The 16,405-nt window shown below is 44.9% G+C and overlaps 1 protein-coding gene and 1 pseudogene across 1 annotated transcript in view; one reads left to right on the top strand and one right to left on the bottom strand.

The window, feature by feature from the left end:
• The window catches only part of LOC109935207 (E3 ubiquitin-protein ligase TRIM39-like), an 18,141-nt gene extending 17,032 nt beyond the window's left edge, over positions 1-1,109 (bottom strand). Inside the window, exon 1 of the mRNA XM_048616523.1 lies at positions 8-1,109. Coding sequence (XP_048472480.1) covers positions 8-352 — 345 coding nt within the window. The 5' untranslated portion in view covers positions 353-1,109. The remainder of the gene's footprint in view (positions 1-7) is intronic.
• Positions 1,110-3,113: 2,004 nt separating this feature from the next.
• Positions 3,114-11,852, top strand: LOC109938943 (annotated as a pseudogene).
• Positions 11,853-16,405: the final 4,553 nt, after the last annotated feature.

Genomic DNA, 16,405 nt, shown 5'->3' with positions numbered 1-16,405 from the left:
GGGACACCGAGCACACCACGCAGATGGGCCTCTGGTCGTCCCTGCAGAACATTTTGAGCTTCTCGTCGTGCTCGGGGCACAGTGACGGCGTTTCCCCCTGGCCCAGGCTCAGTTTCCTCACATTCTCCACGATGTTGGAGACGAAGTGGTTGGGCCTGACGTTCCTCTGGGTGAACTGGGTCCGGCACTGCGGGCATGTCACCTTGCCCCGCACCGGCGCCCAATAGTTTTGGATGCAGTCTCGGCAGAAGTTGTGGCCGCAGTCTATGGTCACCGGGTCGTTGTAAAAGTCCAAGCAGATTGAGCAGACCGCCTCATCCTTCATACGTTCCAGCACTCGTAAGGACGCCATGACGACTCAGTTTCACAACAGACCAGGAAGTCACTGGCCGGAGAAATGGGGCGGGGGAGCTCGCCTCTATTTGTTCCGTCTCTCTTTGTTCCGTCTCTTTGCTATTTGAGAAGAGATAGCGACGCCTTTTAACTGCAAACATCGCTTGACAGAAACAAATTGTAGATTGCCATACACTCCTCTGAGCCGGCTGCCTCTGCCCCGCACTCCCCTATTTGCAAAAAAACAACGTTGATACTCCCTTTTGCAAGAATCCTAGATTCTGCGATTCCTACCCACGCCTGAATTTATCAGGAACTTTCGACTTTACAACACACCGGGATTTTGCAACGGGGAAGTGCGTTCAGATATCAGCGTTAGCACAATTAGAATGGGGTGTGGTGCATGCAGGCATGTACTATTTGAAAATAAGCACCTGCGTTTCTCTAGCGCCCTTTTGCGACTTCACACAGGCCCAAAATCATAGCGATCTACAGCCGAGAAAAAGAGCATTCGGCCCATCACGTCCTGCCAAAAAGAACCACCTAACTATTCAGAGATAGTAGGAACTGCAGATGCTGGAAAATCCGAGATAACAAGGTATAGAGCTGGATGAACACAGCGGGCCAAGCAGCATCATAGGAGCCGGAAGGCTGACGTTTCGGGCCTAGATCCTTCATCGAATTCAGTCCTATTTTCCAGACTTGGCCCTCAGCTTTTATGCTTTGGCGTTGTAAGGAGATGCCTAAATATTATTAAAAGGCTATAGATGTACTTCTAAAATGTTATTGTTTATTGCAGGCCAAGGAAATATTATATTGAACCATAGTCACGTCTTTTTTTTTTTCACTGTGTGTCAATGGCTGGGTCAGCACTTATTGCCAGTCCCTACTTGCTCTAAAGGAAGTGGTAATGAGCTTCCTCCTGACCTGCTGCAGCCCATTAGCGTAAGGACACCCAAAAAGCCATAAGGGAGGATGTTGCAGGATTTTGACCCAGCGGGCCGACAGTGAAGGAATGATATAATATTTCCAAGTCAGGATGGTGAGTGGCTTAGAAGGGAACGTTCCCATGTATCTGTTACCCTTGTCCTTCTAGATGGTACAAGCCATGGGTTTGGAAGGTGCTGTCTAAGGATCTTTGCTGAATCGCTGCAGTGCAACTTGTAGATAGTACACACTGCTGCTACTGAACGTCGGTGGTGGAGGAAGGGGATGCTTGTGGATGTGGTGCAAATCAAGCAGGCTGCTTTATCCTGGATGGTGTCAAGCTTCTTGAGCGTTGTTGGGGCTGCACTCATCCAGGCAAGTGGGGAGTATTCCATCACACTCCTGACTTACGCCTTGTAAGTGGTGTACAGGCTTTGGAGAGTCATGGAGTGAATTACTCACAGCAGTATACCTAGTCTCTTACCTACTGTTGTGGCTACAGTATTCATATGGCAAATGTAGTTAAGGTTCTGGTCAATGATAACCTCTGGATGATGATAGTTGGGGTTGGGGGGAATGGATACTGTGACAGTAATACTATTGAATGTCAAGGGGCAGTGGTTAGATTGACACTTACTGGAGATGATTATTGTCTGACATTTGTGTGATGTGAATGTTACTTGTCACTTGTCAGCCCAAGCCTGGATAATGTCCAGATGTTGTTGCATTTGAGTATCTAAGAAGTTGTGTATTGTGCTGAAGAGTTGTGCAATTCTGAGCCTATGATGAAGTAGCTGAAGATGGTTGGGCCTAGGATACTTCCCTGAGGAAATCCTGCAGTGATGTCCTGGACCTGAAATAACTGACCTCCAATAACCATAACCATTTTCCTAAGTGCCAAGTATGACACCAAACAGCAGAAAATTTGCCCCGATTCCAGTTTTGCTAGGACTCCATGATGCTACACTCAGTTGAATGTAGCCTTGATGTCAAGGGCTGTCACACTCACCTCACCTCTGGAATTCAGCTCTTTTGTCCATATTTGAACCAAGGCTGTCAAACAAAGGAACGGCCCTGGTAGAACTTGAACTATCACTAAGCAGGTTATTGCTAAGCAAGCGACCCTTAATAGCACTGTTGGTGATTCCGTCCATCACTTCACTGATGATCGAGGGTAGAATGATGGGGCGGTAATTGACCAGGTTGGATTTGTCCTGCTTTTTGTTTGCAAAACAAACCTGGGGAGTTTTCACACAGTCGGGTAGATGCCACTGTTACAACTGTATTAGAACAGCTTGGCTAGGGGAGTGGAAAATTCTAGAGCAGAAGTCTTCAATACTATGGCCAGAATGTTGCCAGGGCTCAATCTTTGCCATATCCAGTGCCTCCAACCATTTCTGGATATCAAGTGGAGTGAATCGAATTGGCTGAAGACTGATATCTGTAATGCTGCTGACCTAAGAACAAGGCCAAAATGGATCACTCACTTGCTTCTTCTGACTAAAGGTGGCTAGAAATTGTTCAGTCTCATCTTTTGTGCCGGTCATAGAATACAATTCTGGCAGTGTGGTGAGAGATCATTCAGCCCATCAAGTCTACACTGACCCTCCAAAATGGATCCCACCCGGCTCCAATGCCCCACATTTACCATGGCCAATCCACCTAACCTGCACGTCTTGGGACAAATGCAGAGAGCACAGCAAAAACCCACCCAGACACAGAGACAATGTGTAAACTCCACTCAGCCAGTCACCCAAGACTGGAATTGAATCCATGTCCCTAGCACTGTGAGACAGAAGTGTTAACCACTGTACCACACGCATGCCTGAGTTCTAATATCCTTGAGGAAGGATATGTCTGTGAAGCCTTCTCCCATGGTGAGTTGTTTAGTTATCTGCAGTCCTAAGCTTAGCCTAGGCCTGGTCCAGCAACTATACCCTTCAGTTCTGAGCTAGCTCAGTCAGTTGTGACCATACTAAGACATTCTTGTGGTGAGACAGAAAGAGACCAGTATGACTTCTTCAGATGAACATAAGTGATTTTGTTTTGCCATGACAATGGATGATGGTGACTATAGATAACTTCCAGTGCAGTGTTTATAACTTTGAAATTAAAAAAAATACGGTGGGGCTTGAACCCATCTCCCTATATTATACTACCCGAAACATGACCTCTCATCCACCACAGCCACACTTTGATGCTTCGTAAAATAAATCTACGGCTCCCTGAGGCTGTTGGTTTTGAACCCGCCTTTTGCGAATGTGTTGATTCCACGAAATTATAATTGGAGCGAACCCCAGATAACACTGCATCTGGGAAACCCAGCAAAATACACACACACACAATACCAGAACAGACAAAGTGCAAGCCTCTGACCAGCCTCTATGAGTATGTACGATTTTTAATTTTGTTTTAACATCTCCAAATAATGACACCGCCTCTTCCCCCACACCCCTTCTTCCTGGGGAAAGCGAAAGTAGTGATCAGAGAGAGAAAAAAAAATCTTCGCAATGGAGGCGAGAAAGCACCTGGAGCACTTGAGCAAAGACGTCTCCTGCTCCATCTGCCTGGAGTATTTTGAAGAGCCGGTCTCCCTGGATTGTGGGCACGTTTTCTGCAGAGGCTGCATTCTGGTCTTCTGGGAGGGTGGGAACTGTTCCTGCCCGGAATGCCGCCTCCGGCTGCCGGGGAGGGCACTCAGGCCCGACAGACGGATGGCCAATATCGTGGGCACTGTCCGCTCTCTGACGGCCGCGCTGAGAGATGGAGGACACGGCCAGGCACTCGACCCGTTGTGCGGGACCTCGAACGAGTCTCAGCACCGGAACGCAAGAGGCAGGCACGCCAAGGTGGGACCCAGCTTCCTTTTGAAGGATCGTGGGGAGGTGGGAGGTGGGAGGAGGGTGGCGGGGATAGGAATTCTTGACCTTTCTTTGTTGTGTTACTCATTTAACTGTTTCTGTAAATGCCAAAGAACTGATTGAGCAGACTCAACCAGAGGGGTTCTTAGATCGTGTTCTTAGCGTGGGGATATCCACCTTTGCCTCTATAATGGGGAACATCAACACTTTATTTAAAAAAAGCTTGCATGGATCAAAGACACAAGGCAAATAGACTTTGAACGAAAACAAAGTTGCTGGAAAAGCTCAGCAGGTCTGGCAGCATCTGTGGAGGAGAAAACAGAGTTAACGTTTCGGGTCCGGTGACCCTTCCTCTGAGCAAAAAGCCATACAACCGCTCTGGACCCCTCACTTGGTCCTCGGTACAGGATCTGTGCAGTTCACATGAGTTCGTCTACCTGCCCAGCATTTCCAATGTGGAGCCTGCTTCTGTCTCTGTCTCTTTTGCCACCTATCTGCAACCTTTAAACCCCACTGACTCTGAAGTGTCCCATTATAGCCCTCACAAAAAGCCCCTCCTCTGTTGCTGGGCAGAACTAAATACTGCCACCTAGTGAATCTTGAAACTGCTCTGTAAAGGCTGTCAGTCATAGATTGTTGGCTTGCTCAGCCCAAAAAAAAGATACAAATAAAGTTTTCCATCACAACTTGTAACAGAAGGTATTGCACTAGGAACCTTCCAAAGCTGTGGGAAGGTTCGAGTGCAAGATCAAAACAAAGAAGGTACAATTATCTAGCGAGTTGAAAATCAACCAAGATCTTATCTAGTAGGTAACAGTGTGGAGCTGGAGGAACACAGCAGGCCAGGCAGCATCAGAGGAGCAGGAAAGTTGACGTTATGGGTCGGGACACTTCTTCAGAAATGGGGGAGGGGAAAGGGAGCTCAGAAATAGAGAGAGGAGGGGTGGGGCTAGGGAAGGTAGGTGGGATGGTGATAGGTGAGTGCAGGTAGAGAGTGGTGGGGATTGGTCAGTGAGGTGGGAGGAGCAGATAGGTGGGAGTGAAGATGGACAGGTTGTGTCAGGTCAAGGAGGTAGGGATGAAAGGGAGGGTTGGTCATGGGATGAGACAGAGGCTGGGGAGATTTTGAAACTGGTAAAATCCTCATTTAGGCCTTTGGGCTGTAGTCTCCCAAGGCAGAATATAAGGTGCTCTCCTCCAGTTTCCGGGTGGCGTTATTATGACACTGGAGGAGGCCCAGGACTTGGGAGGAGATGTTGTATATGGACCTGACAGGGTTAATGTTTGGAAGAATGTGGATAGCCCCATGACCATGTCAGAGAACTAAATTTATGGCTTCTGGCATGGATATCAAGCAAAGTTGGTTGTTGTTCTCTTAATCTGATTTTCAGAAATACAATAAGTTACAAACTACCGTGACATGAATGAGTCTGTATCTCAGCTAATGAGACCTAAGAGATGAATTGTCCCCATCCAGAACATATCACAACTGGAGCTACGTTGCTGTTTCTTCACTGTCACTGCATCAAGAATCTGGAACTCCCCTGCTTAACAGCACTGCAGGTGTACCTACACCAGAGGGACTGCTGTGGTTCAAAAAGGCAGCTGACCATCGTGTTTGCAAGGGCAGTTAAGAACAGACAACAAATGCTCAGCTTTCCAGCAACGGTCAGATTCAATGAATGAATAAAATTAATTGGTCAATTGTTTTCTCCTATATGCTTTGTTTAACTCTAAGACACTCTGACTCAATACTTTTGAGATAGGAAGTTAAGAGCTGGTCTCGCTCTACTTTTTCATTCAATCCTCTCATAATTGGAGTCCATCATCTGCTTTAGACTGAAGATGAGTTTAATGCTGCATTGTTATTGTTGCAGGGCAAGATAAAGGAGCTCACAAAAAATATGGAAGCTGAATTTGTCAGGCTACACCAAATTCTTGATCAAGAAGAACAGGAGGTGAAAAGACGACTCCAGCAGAGACAGCAAGAAGTATTGCACAGGAGCAGGAGTGACAGCAGGGCAACAGCTGAAGTGAATCCCTCCTTCCTACAAGTGATGTGGAATTTTCTGCAGGTACTTACTGAACCATTTGCTCCCATTTTATAAACCACATGCAGGTAACACTCTTACTAGTCAAGGCAATGAAACACAAAAATCCAATTTAGGAAATGGATATTTAATTCATTTTTTAAAAGCCAATCTCATTCAAACTTTGGAAAATTTGATAATGAAGACTTTAGAAAGGCAAGTGTGCTTTTGCTTCAGTTTAACATCAGTAACACTGAAGAAACATTTATTTAATTCCCGATGGGGCTGGATGTTTTATTCAGAACAAGGCGATTTTCATATAATAAGAGTCATAGAGCACGACGCCACAGAATGGACAGGATAAGGATGTAATACATCAAAACAATATTAGGCAAAGGGGAAGTGTAGGGAGGGAGAAGGAGTGACCTTGCTTTACAACTAGTTTTAACTTTGGAATTTTGAAAGCAGCCATGCTTTGACAGGGACTGGATTGTGAGGGTGGAGTAAGGACATGGAAGAAGGTGTTCAGGTCCTAAAGTTATTGAACTCAACGTTAAGACCCGAAGGCTGCAGGGTTCCCAAGCAGAAAATGAGGTGCTGTTCTTCCAGCTTGCGCTGAGCTTCACTAGAGCTCTGCCGCAAGCCTGAGACAGAGATGTCGGCCAGGTGGTGTGTTGGAGTAGTAGGCAACTGGAAGCTGGGATGGCATGTTGTGGCTGTACTGGACATCGGGTAGGCCACTTTTGAAATACTGTGTTCTGTTCTGGTCTCCTTGCTATAGAAAAGATTTGCGAGGATGTTGCCAGGGTTGGAGGGCTTGAGCTATAGGGAGAGGCTGAATAGGCTGGGGCTTTTTTACCTAGAGCATCGGAGGCTGAGGAGTGACCTTATAGAGTTTTGCAAAGCCATGAGGGCTATGAATAGGGTGAACAGCTAAGGTCTTTTTCCCAAGGTAGGGGTGTCCAAAACTAGAGGACATAGATTTAAGGTGAGAGGGGAAAGATTTAAAGGGACCTAAGGAGCAAATTTTTCACGTAGAGGGCCGTGCATGTGTGGAACGAGCTGCAGGAAGGGTTTAGAGGAATATGGGCCAAATGCTGGCAAATGAGAGTAGATTAATTTAGGACAACTGGTCAGCATGGTCAAGTTGGACCGAAGGGTCTGTTTCTGTGCTGTATAACTCTATGACTCCATAAACACACTTGTGTGTGATTTATTAGTGCGCGAGATGTCTCCAGATTGTAGCTTTGCCCTTGCTTTGTTTTATGGTTCTAATGCTTAGTCAGGTCCTATTTGGAGTGGGGTTGTAACTTATTCAGTCCAGATAGAGATTTTACCTCTGAATTAAGTTTCCATTAGCTATTTGGAGATAATAACCGTAATAAAATGTAAACAAAAAAACCGTGTCCTCAGCTAATACTGAATAGGACCATCCATTACAAACGCTTCCTGTTTTTTTCCCTTCTCCATTGAAGGGAACATAAAGCGGGTGATGTAGCGAGCAATCAATGTGAATGTTTTTATTTATCCTTCCATGGAATGTGAGCACCACTATCAAGGTTAGTCTTTGTTATACATCCCTAATTGCACTTGAGAAGGTGTGGGTGAGCTACCTTTTTGAAGCAAGGCAATCAGCCAGGCACAGGTATATTCTCAGTGTTGTTAGGAGGGGAATTCCAGAATTTTGATCCACCTTTGCTGAAGGAACTACAGTACATCTCCAAGAAAGGTTTGGAAGGGAGCTAGTGTTCCCATATATCTGATGCCCTTGTCCTCCTAGACAGTCACAGTCATAGATTTGGGAGGTGCTATCCAAGGAGCCTTGATGAGTTGCTCCTGTCTATGTTGTATGTACGTCAATGATACTGCTACTGTGTGTCAAGGTGGCAGGAGTGATGTTTGGGGAACAGGACGCCAATAAAGCAAGATGCTTTGAGCTTCTTGAGTGTTGTTGGAGCTACACTCATCCTGGCAAGTATTCCGTCACACTCCTGATTTGTACCTTCTAGATGATGCACAGGCTTTCAGGATGCAGGAGGTAAGTTACCTGCCACAGAATTCTCAGCCTCTGGATTACTTTTGTGGCCACAGTATTTACATGGCTAGTCCATATAAATTCACTTTTTTTAATTGGCAAAGGTAAAATTAGCCCCCACTATATCAGTCATCTGAGAGAACTGACTTAAGGAATTATCAAAATATCCCTCTTTCACACTTCGCTGAATTTACCCTCAGAATGAAGGTCTCCCTCTCTCTCTCTACAAGTTGAAACTAAACAAATTAAGTTGTTCCACTTTACTTCTCGACAAATGTGCTTATGGGGTGGGAAGTTATTGTTGGTAACGTTCGTAATTTTAGTTAGCATTTTCTCACAACTGATTGCAATTTAGAATTCAGACTGCATTGCACACTGTAATGTGCGAAAGGGGGAAGATGTTTCCAAACCAAGAGAAGAAATGTCTTATTGATGTTATCAAGTTGGGGTGGAGCAGAAATATATCCCCATGCCAAGACCAAATATTTCTTGAGAGATAGTAGGAACTGCAGATGCTGGAGAATCTGAGATAACAAGGTGTGGAACTGGATGAACACAGCAGGCCAAGCAGCATCAGACGAGCAGGAAGAAGGGTCTAGGCCCGAAACGTCAGCCTTCCTGCTCCTCTGATGCTGCTTGGCCTGCTGTGTTCATCCAGTTCTACACTTTGTTATCCCAAATTATTCTTGTTGGGGTTATAATAAGGAAACAAAACTCCAAGCCAAGCTTCAGTGATTGATTAGGAAAATAGTGAAATATTAAAACTTAACACAACAGGTTACCCTTTGATATTTAAACAATAACTGCAATCAAGGCTTGGAATATGACTCCATCAAATCCATATTTATGCTTTTTTATTTCAGGACATGAAAACAGTTCTTAGTGGGTAAGTACTTACAGATTTTGTTATTTGATTTCTGTCTTGTGCTGTAAAAGCTGTGTAGTGTTGAACTCTCAATTATTAACACAGTTTCTCATTGTTTTTGAAGACCCAGTGAAGAAATCAGGCAGGAAGATCAAGTTCCAGTCAATATGCTGATGGGTGAATTTGGAGGCCCCTTTCAGTATACCGTGTGGAGGCAGATGAGAAAATCTATCAAACCAGGTAGACCTGATCAAAGTTTACATATCAACTAGCCTTTCGGTTCATGCTGATTCCAATTTAGACAGTACTTTAGGCCACTGGGTTTCAAAATCTTGGATGACCATTATAAAATATCATCCACTTATTAATTTAGTTCAGAACGAGTTTAGGAACACAATCCGATCTCACCTGACAAGGAGCTCAAATGTAGTTTTACCTTACTTTGAAATGTTACTTTCCTCTGACATGATTGAATTAAGTGGGGAATCATGTTATAATCTTTGATATGGACACGTTACGAATCGATTTTTTTGGATCAGAAATGGTAAAGCATTTAGTTCCATATGGGGGAAATCTTAATTTGACTTATCCCACCCCAATTCATCTGGGAACTGAAATGCATGGTTTTGCACACCCTGGTCTTGGGACAGGTATAACACTCATATTGCATCAAATCATCACAGAATCCCCACAATGTGGAAACAGGCCCTTCGGCCCAACTAGTCCACAGTGACCCTCAGATCATCCCACCCAGACCCATCCCCCTACAACCCAGCTAATCTACACATCTCTGAACACTAAAGGCAATTTAGTATGGCCAATCCACCTAGCCTGCACATCTTTGGACTGTGGGAGGAAACTGGAGCAAACCCACACAGACACGGGGAGAATATCCACACAGACAGTCGGCCAAAGGTGCGATTGAACCCACAGATCCTGGCGCTGCGAGGCAGCAGTGCTAACCACTGAACCAATGCCACCATGTGGGACTTCCAGCTGGCTGGTTAAATTAAAACCATCCAGAAATCAAGGGTGCCTGTCAGAGTTGGAAGAGGCACAGATTTGTTGAGGTAAAGCATTAAGATGTTCATGTTGTCACATTGCAGTCACAGGTACCTAACTTGGAGAGAGCGGAGATCTCTTAAGTGCCTGTGAACTTGTGTTTGTGTAAAACTGTGTAGATGATGTCGAGATAAGTTGAAATGCTTTGAGTGGCTGATATATTGTTCAAAACTGTCAGGGCAGTCAGAGTTAAATGTGAACAAAGCGTGGTATTTAGATGTAAATATATCCCAAACTCAATGTACCGCTTTCCTAAGTTACAGCATCAACAATAACGTGTTTGTTTTTTTCCAGCATTGGCCAATTTGACTCTGTGCCCGCAGTCTGCTCACCCTTGTCTGAAAATATGACCCAAGTAAGCGTTGGTTACGTGCAACAGCGCCTGGCAAACAATTCGAAGAGGTTTCTACATCGCATCTGCGTGCTGGGATCGAGAGGATTTACGGCGGGCAGACGCTACTGGGAAGTCGAGGTGGATCAGGGGGCCAAGTAGATCCTCGGGGTGGTGCGCAAGTCAGTTCACAGAAAAGAGCTTGATGATCTGACCACGCCCAATGGCTACTGGGTCATAAGGCCACACACAAGCAGTTGGCTGCAGTGGCTGATCAACATCATTGCACAGAAGGAAAGGACTTCACAAAAGCTTGACCACCTTGCGCTCCAGGTGAATCCGAAGAGGGTGGGTGTTTATTTGGACTACACTGGAGGTCAGGTGTCATTTTACAACGCAGAGGACATGTCTCACTTGTACACCCACAGTGGCAAGGCAATGACCGGCAAAGTGTTTCCATTCTTTTCACCGGGGACTGCCTCAAACAATCAAATGAAACTTCTCCAGCTCTCACCGTAAATCCAGCTTGTCCTGGGTTTTACCACAGCGCTAGTCACGTTCAGCAAGCACTGAACAGAAACTGTTCTCGTTATTACGAGTCGCATCATACATCTCCTCAAAAAAAAAGTAACACGAACCACAGCGGCCATTCCTCTGCCGCCACTCGAAAGGATGACACGTCCATCACGAAGCCCAGCCTTCCATCTATTGAAGTAGCACAGGGTAGCTCACAAGTGTGCGGAAATTAATGTTATTGATACAAGCAGAGAGAAAGTACGAGAAAAACGCGAGGGACAGAATTCCAATAAAACCCTAGGAATGAGTGTCCTTTCCCCTGTCTTGAAACTGAAGGGGAGAGCCACTCTCTTCTCAATAACTCAGTAATCATTATAGTTGCTCGCAAATCAATTTTAACTGCATTTGATTTACATTTTGGACTTATTAATCTGAACTCATACGGCTGTTAATTGGGCATACAACGTAATTCGAAAAACACAAGAAACGGCAGCAGGATGATAAATAACACAAATAAGTGCTCCGCTAGTCATGATATGGTCACACCAGACACACTTAACCACCTGCTCCCCATGTCCCGTGTTACTCGGAGAGATTAAAAATCTGTCTATCTCAGTCTAGTCATACTCTGTGACAACACATTCACAAACCACTGGGATAGAGAATTCAAAACCTTCCTATGTATTCTAAAACAAAATGGTGAGGGGCTCCAGGGAACTCCAACTCAATTCAGTCAAGCATTAGTTTGGAATCTGGACCTAGACTGGTACTATGAGTTTTTCACCGATGCGAAATGGGTTTCACTTAGATGCCAATCTTGCACCGTAACTACATCCTCGACCGGAAATCTCATTAACAAATAAAAAATAAACCTTAGGCATTGGATCCCTCACAATACCATCTTGTATGGCCAGTCACTAAATCAAGAAGTGGAAAATATAACTAAAGATGATACATAACATTACACAAATAATGAACAGGGAACGGCGTGAGATTTGCACTTTGGATGAATGAACGAACGAACGTATGAATGAATGAATGAATGAATGAATGAATTTATTGCCACACGTATCTTAAAGATACAGTGAAAAGTGTTTTGTTGCCATAATCCGGTGCCATTTTGAGTTACAGAGGGCTTCTGCAACATGTTCCAGTCCTCAAGGAGTCCAGTTCTGGGAACAGCAATAACACCACCGATGTCCCAGGAGACCCCAGTTCTGCTGCTGTTGCTGCCTTGCCAACAGCATCAAAATCCAGGGTCTGGCCATGGCCACTGCCAGAAGTCCAGGTTCTGAACTTACTGCCACCAGGGGTCCCCACTCTAGGCACCTCCACTGCTAAGAATCCAGGCTCTGGGCCTACTGCCACCATGAGTCCCTATTTGAGGCACCGCTGCTGCCGAAAGTCCAGGCGTATGCCTACTGCCATAAGAGTGAAGGCACTGGGCCTACCGCCACCAAGAGTGCAGGCCCCGGGCCCTACTAGGAGTCCCGGTCCATTCTGCTGATGCTGTAGCCACTACCCTGCCAACACCAGTCTGGCCTTGAAGATGAAGAAGAAAGGAAGAAGAAAAGGGAAAAGGGCAAAAAGTCCATGGAGATGATGCCACCAGATTGGAGTGGAGGGGCTCCAATGAGTCCAAACACTACCTACTGTGTTGGTGCCTTCCTGGATCTCCCTTTTTAAAGTAATTAATGTTTTCCTTCTAAAGTATTTAACAATGTGCAGGTAGAAGGAGATGACAGGTAACATTACACAGCAAATCATGACAGTTGGAGTGTATTGAGGGAAAGGGTGAAGAAAACTGATTCAATAATAATTTCTGAAACTTAGTTTGACAAACAGTTAATAAGGAAGATTAAGGCATGGGGGATAGAACAGGGAACAGAGTGGGATTTGCACTTTGGATAAATGAGCACAGTCAAACCTGGCCTAAAATGCTATACAATCTCAGGAAAACTATAGGTTCAATGTGTCAGACTAATTATGTATGAAAGAAATCTGAAATAATAATCAATGGTGAAAATATTTTGCAATGTCAAAAAGTCTCCACAAACGGTGATTGGCTTAATGAAACATTTAGCTTCATTTGCTGTGACTAACCTCACTGGCTAGGTTGATGATTTTGTATCACTTTCCCAGCCAGTTATTTCAAATAATTGTTATTCTTTTAAACAAGATGTTTATCCAATCGAGTGCATTAAATGTATCTGAGCGGTTTCTACCTGTCCACTCTCAATGGGAGTGGTTTCTATTTATCCACACTGTCAGGTCCTCTCTGGATTTTTACCTCTGTGGGAGCAATTTCTCTTATCAACTCTGTCCAGATCCCTCAATTTTGAAAACTTCTACCACATCTCCCCTTGGCTTTCTTTTGTCCAAGGAATAGTCCTTACCTCTCCAATCTATCCTTCTAACTGATGTTTCTCATCCTTGGAACCATACTTAGAAACTTCATCTGCCTTCAGATTCTTCTGAAGTCCAGTGCTCGGAACTATACCCAATATTGTCCACCAGCTTTGGACTAACCAGTGTCCTGTATAAATTCAGCATAACCTCTGCTGTTGTACTTGATGCCCCTATTAATGATAGAATACTGTATGCTTTATTGACAGCTCTTTCTGCCATCTTTAATGACTGTCACACATATACGCCCAGATTTCTTTGCCCCTGCACTCCCTTAGAATAGGACCCTTTGCATTGTACTGATTGTTCATCAATCATCTGGCACGTATTTGTCTACTCCATCAAATTGTCAATGTCTTTTTGAACTTCTGCACTGTCCTCACTTTACATATTTTGCCACGAAAATGTAGACACATAGGAACAGGGGTAGGCCATTCAGATAGATTGTGGTTGATCAAGCACCTTAATGCCTTTACTCGAAGTATGGCCATAACCCTGTACACCGCTGGTAATCTAGCTCAATCATACTCAAAGACTGAACTTCCATAGCCCTCTGTGGTAGAGAATTCCAGAGTTTCACAACTTTGAGTAATAAAAGATTCTCCTCAGCTTGCGCCTAAGTTGTATCCCCCTTATTTTTAAATTGCGGACCCTTATTCTAGATTCCCCAACCAAGGGAAACATCTTACCTGCATCTCTTAGTGTTTTGTACATTTCAAATAATTCTCATTCTTCAAAATGAAAGCGAGAGTCAAGGTTTCAGGCCCATTACCTTCCATCAGAATTGGGAAGGTTAAAAAGGTGTGAAAGGCTGTCAGCAAGGAAGTTGGAAGGCAGTAGAGATTGTAGGACAGAAAAAAAGGGAAGGGTGCTGGGAGTAAGAAATCAGGCAAAGAAGCAAAGGAGAGAGGGATGTTGCCGTCTGACATCAGAAAATGCGAGAAAATCAACTGGATCCAAGGCATTCCATCTAAAGCCAGCTCATTAATCTGTTCTCCTTGGTCATTCCTCTCGAAGTTCATTTTCTTACCCTGGGCTCATAGAATCAAATCCCTACAGCACAGATGGAGGCCATCCAACCTATCAAGTCTACACTGACCTCAAGAGCATACCTCAAAAACCAAACTCCCTATTCCCATAGCCCCATGGCTAATTCACCTCACCTGCTATCCCTGGATACTACAGACAATTTAGCATGGCCAATCCACCTAACCTGCACATCTTTGGACTGTGGGAGGAAACCCACAATAACACCTGGAGAATGTGAAAACTCCACACAGGCAGTCACCGGAGGCTGGAATCAAACCCAGTTCCCTGGCACTGTAAGGCAAGTTGCTGCTTAACAATTTCTGTGGCCCATCTAAGTCATATGATACAATGGTGGACCGTTTCTCAGAATCTTGCCAACTGACACCTGATCCAGCCAAACCATCTTCACCTGCTTATGGTCGACATTGAGGTGTTTGTCCTTTTCCCTGGCTTGCCATCTTCCATCCCTTTGTATCCTTAACTGTCATTTTTTTAGGCTGCACCTTTCTGGTCACTTCCCCTGCCCTGCACCCCTCCCCACATCAGCTTACATACCATCTCTTCCTAGCCACTGTCCCTTCTGAAGAAGTGTTCCTGGACTCAAAACATAAGCTCTGTCTTTGTCTCCACAGATGCTGCCAAACCTGCTGAGTTTCTCCAGCGATTTTGGTTTTTGGGCTCACCTCTATCCGTAAATGCCAATTCCAGCGGTGCCTCTCCCTTGTGGGAAATTCTCCAATAGAACAAACTGGTGAAATTCATGCTCCTCATGCTTAATACCACCCCAGTCTTGTCTCCCATTATAAATTCTCTTCCACTTCTGGAGGTTTCTTGCAAATCTATTGGTCCACATTTTTCCCGCTCAGAGGCCATAGGGAAAAGGTAAATTTGCCATAGTCCTACTGGCCATGGGGCTGCTTTCACATGAGGGGGAGAGAGCGAGGAGGGGGGGGAAGAGAGCGAGGGACGGCTGATGGTGGTTTAACCTGAGGATCACCATGCCTCAGGCAAGAGAAGATAAGGTATGACTTTCATGTGAAACAAACACTGACAGACACTAATTGAGCTAACACATGGCTCTGTGCTGCAGACTCAATAGAATTGAGGCAGATATTTACTAAGGATCTACCGGCAGTGAAAAGAGAAAGAACATGATAAGCTCCACTGAGAAATGCAATGCAACCCTTCTTGTTTATAAGCTTGGATTTTTAAGCATTCTGTGCTTGACCCCTCTGGGACACCCGCACCCCCCCCCCCCAATTCTCTTTCTCTCCAGGACTGGCAAAGCATCTGGCTTGGAAGGTGGACCTGGCCTTCTTCAGGTCACTTGTCTGGCCTGTAAACCCAGATCACCCATCTTCCCACCCTCAACCTCTACCACCTCCCAGACACAGCTCAGATGCCCTCATTCATGGCATGACTTCCAGTTCAGAACCTGCACAGATCTGTGCCTCTCCTCTCTATTCTGCTGCATCATCTATAACAGAGCTGATTCTGGTTTTGTGTATGGGGCAGGGTGGAGGGCATGTTACCAATAACCTCAACGCACTGATCCAATTCAGGAACTGCATTTATGAGGCAGGCATTTTGTCACAGTTCAAAACCAGGCAGCTGGACAGTTCAGTCTGTACCCGTTTCTCTAGGTGATAGTTCAAGTCACTGCTAATGTAAGAATGTCACAAAGAACATAAGTAATGGCATCTTAAGTAATTATTTCAGTTGCTGCCCCATGAATTCTCACCAATTTCAAACTCATTTCTGGTTTGATTGGAATACAGATAAACCCGTACAGGTACACCATGCTGTTAAAATTTGGGTATTGAATGCAGCAGCCCATGTTATATTTCATCTGAGAATCAACTGATACTTTATGTGCATCACCAAAAAATATGCAGACATGTGATCAGCCAATTATGTCAATTATTCAAACCTGGCTTTATTGTAGTGGGCTGATGAAATACAATTAAATTTTCCCAGTTTGTTGGAAGCAGCACATTGCTAGGTCTGCCA

The sequence above is a fragment of the Rhincodon typus genome, chromosome 35, assembly GCF_021869965.1.
Source record: "Rhincodon typus isolate 14 chromosome 35, sRhiTyp1.1, whole genome shotgun sequence".
NCBI lineage: Eukaryota > Metazoa > Chordata > Chondrichthyes > Orectolobiformes > Rhincodontidae > Rhincodon > Rhincodon typus.
This window is presented reverse-complemented; position numbering and strand designations above follow the sequence as displayed.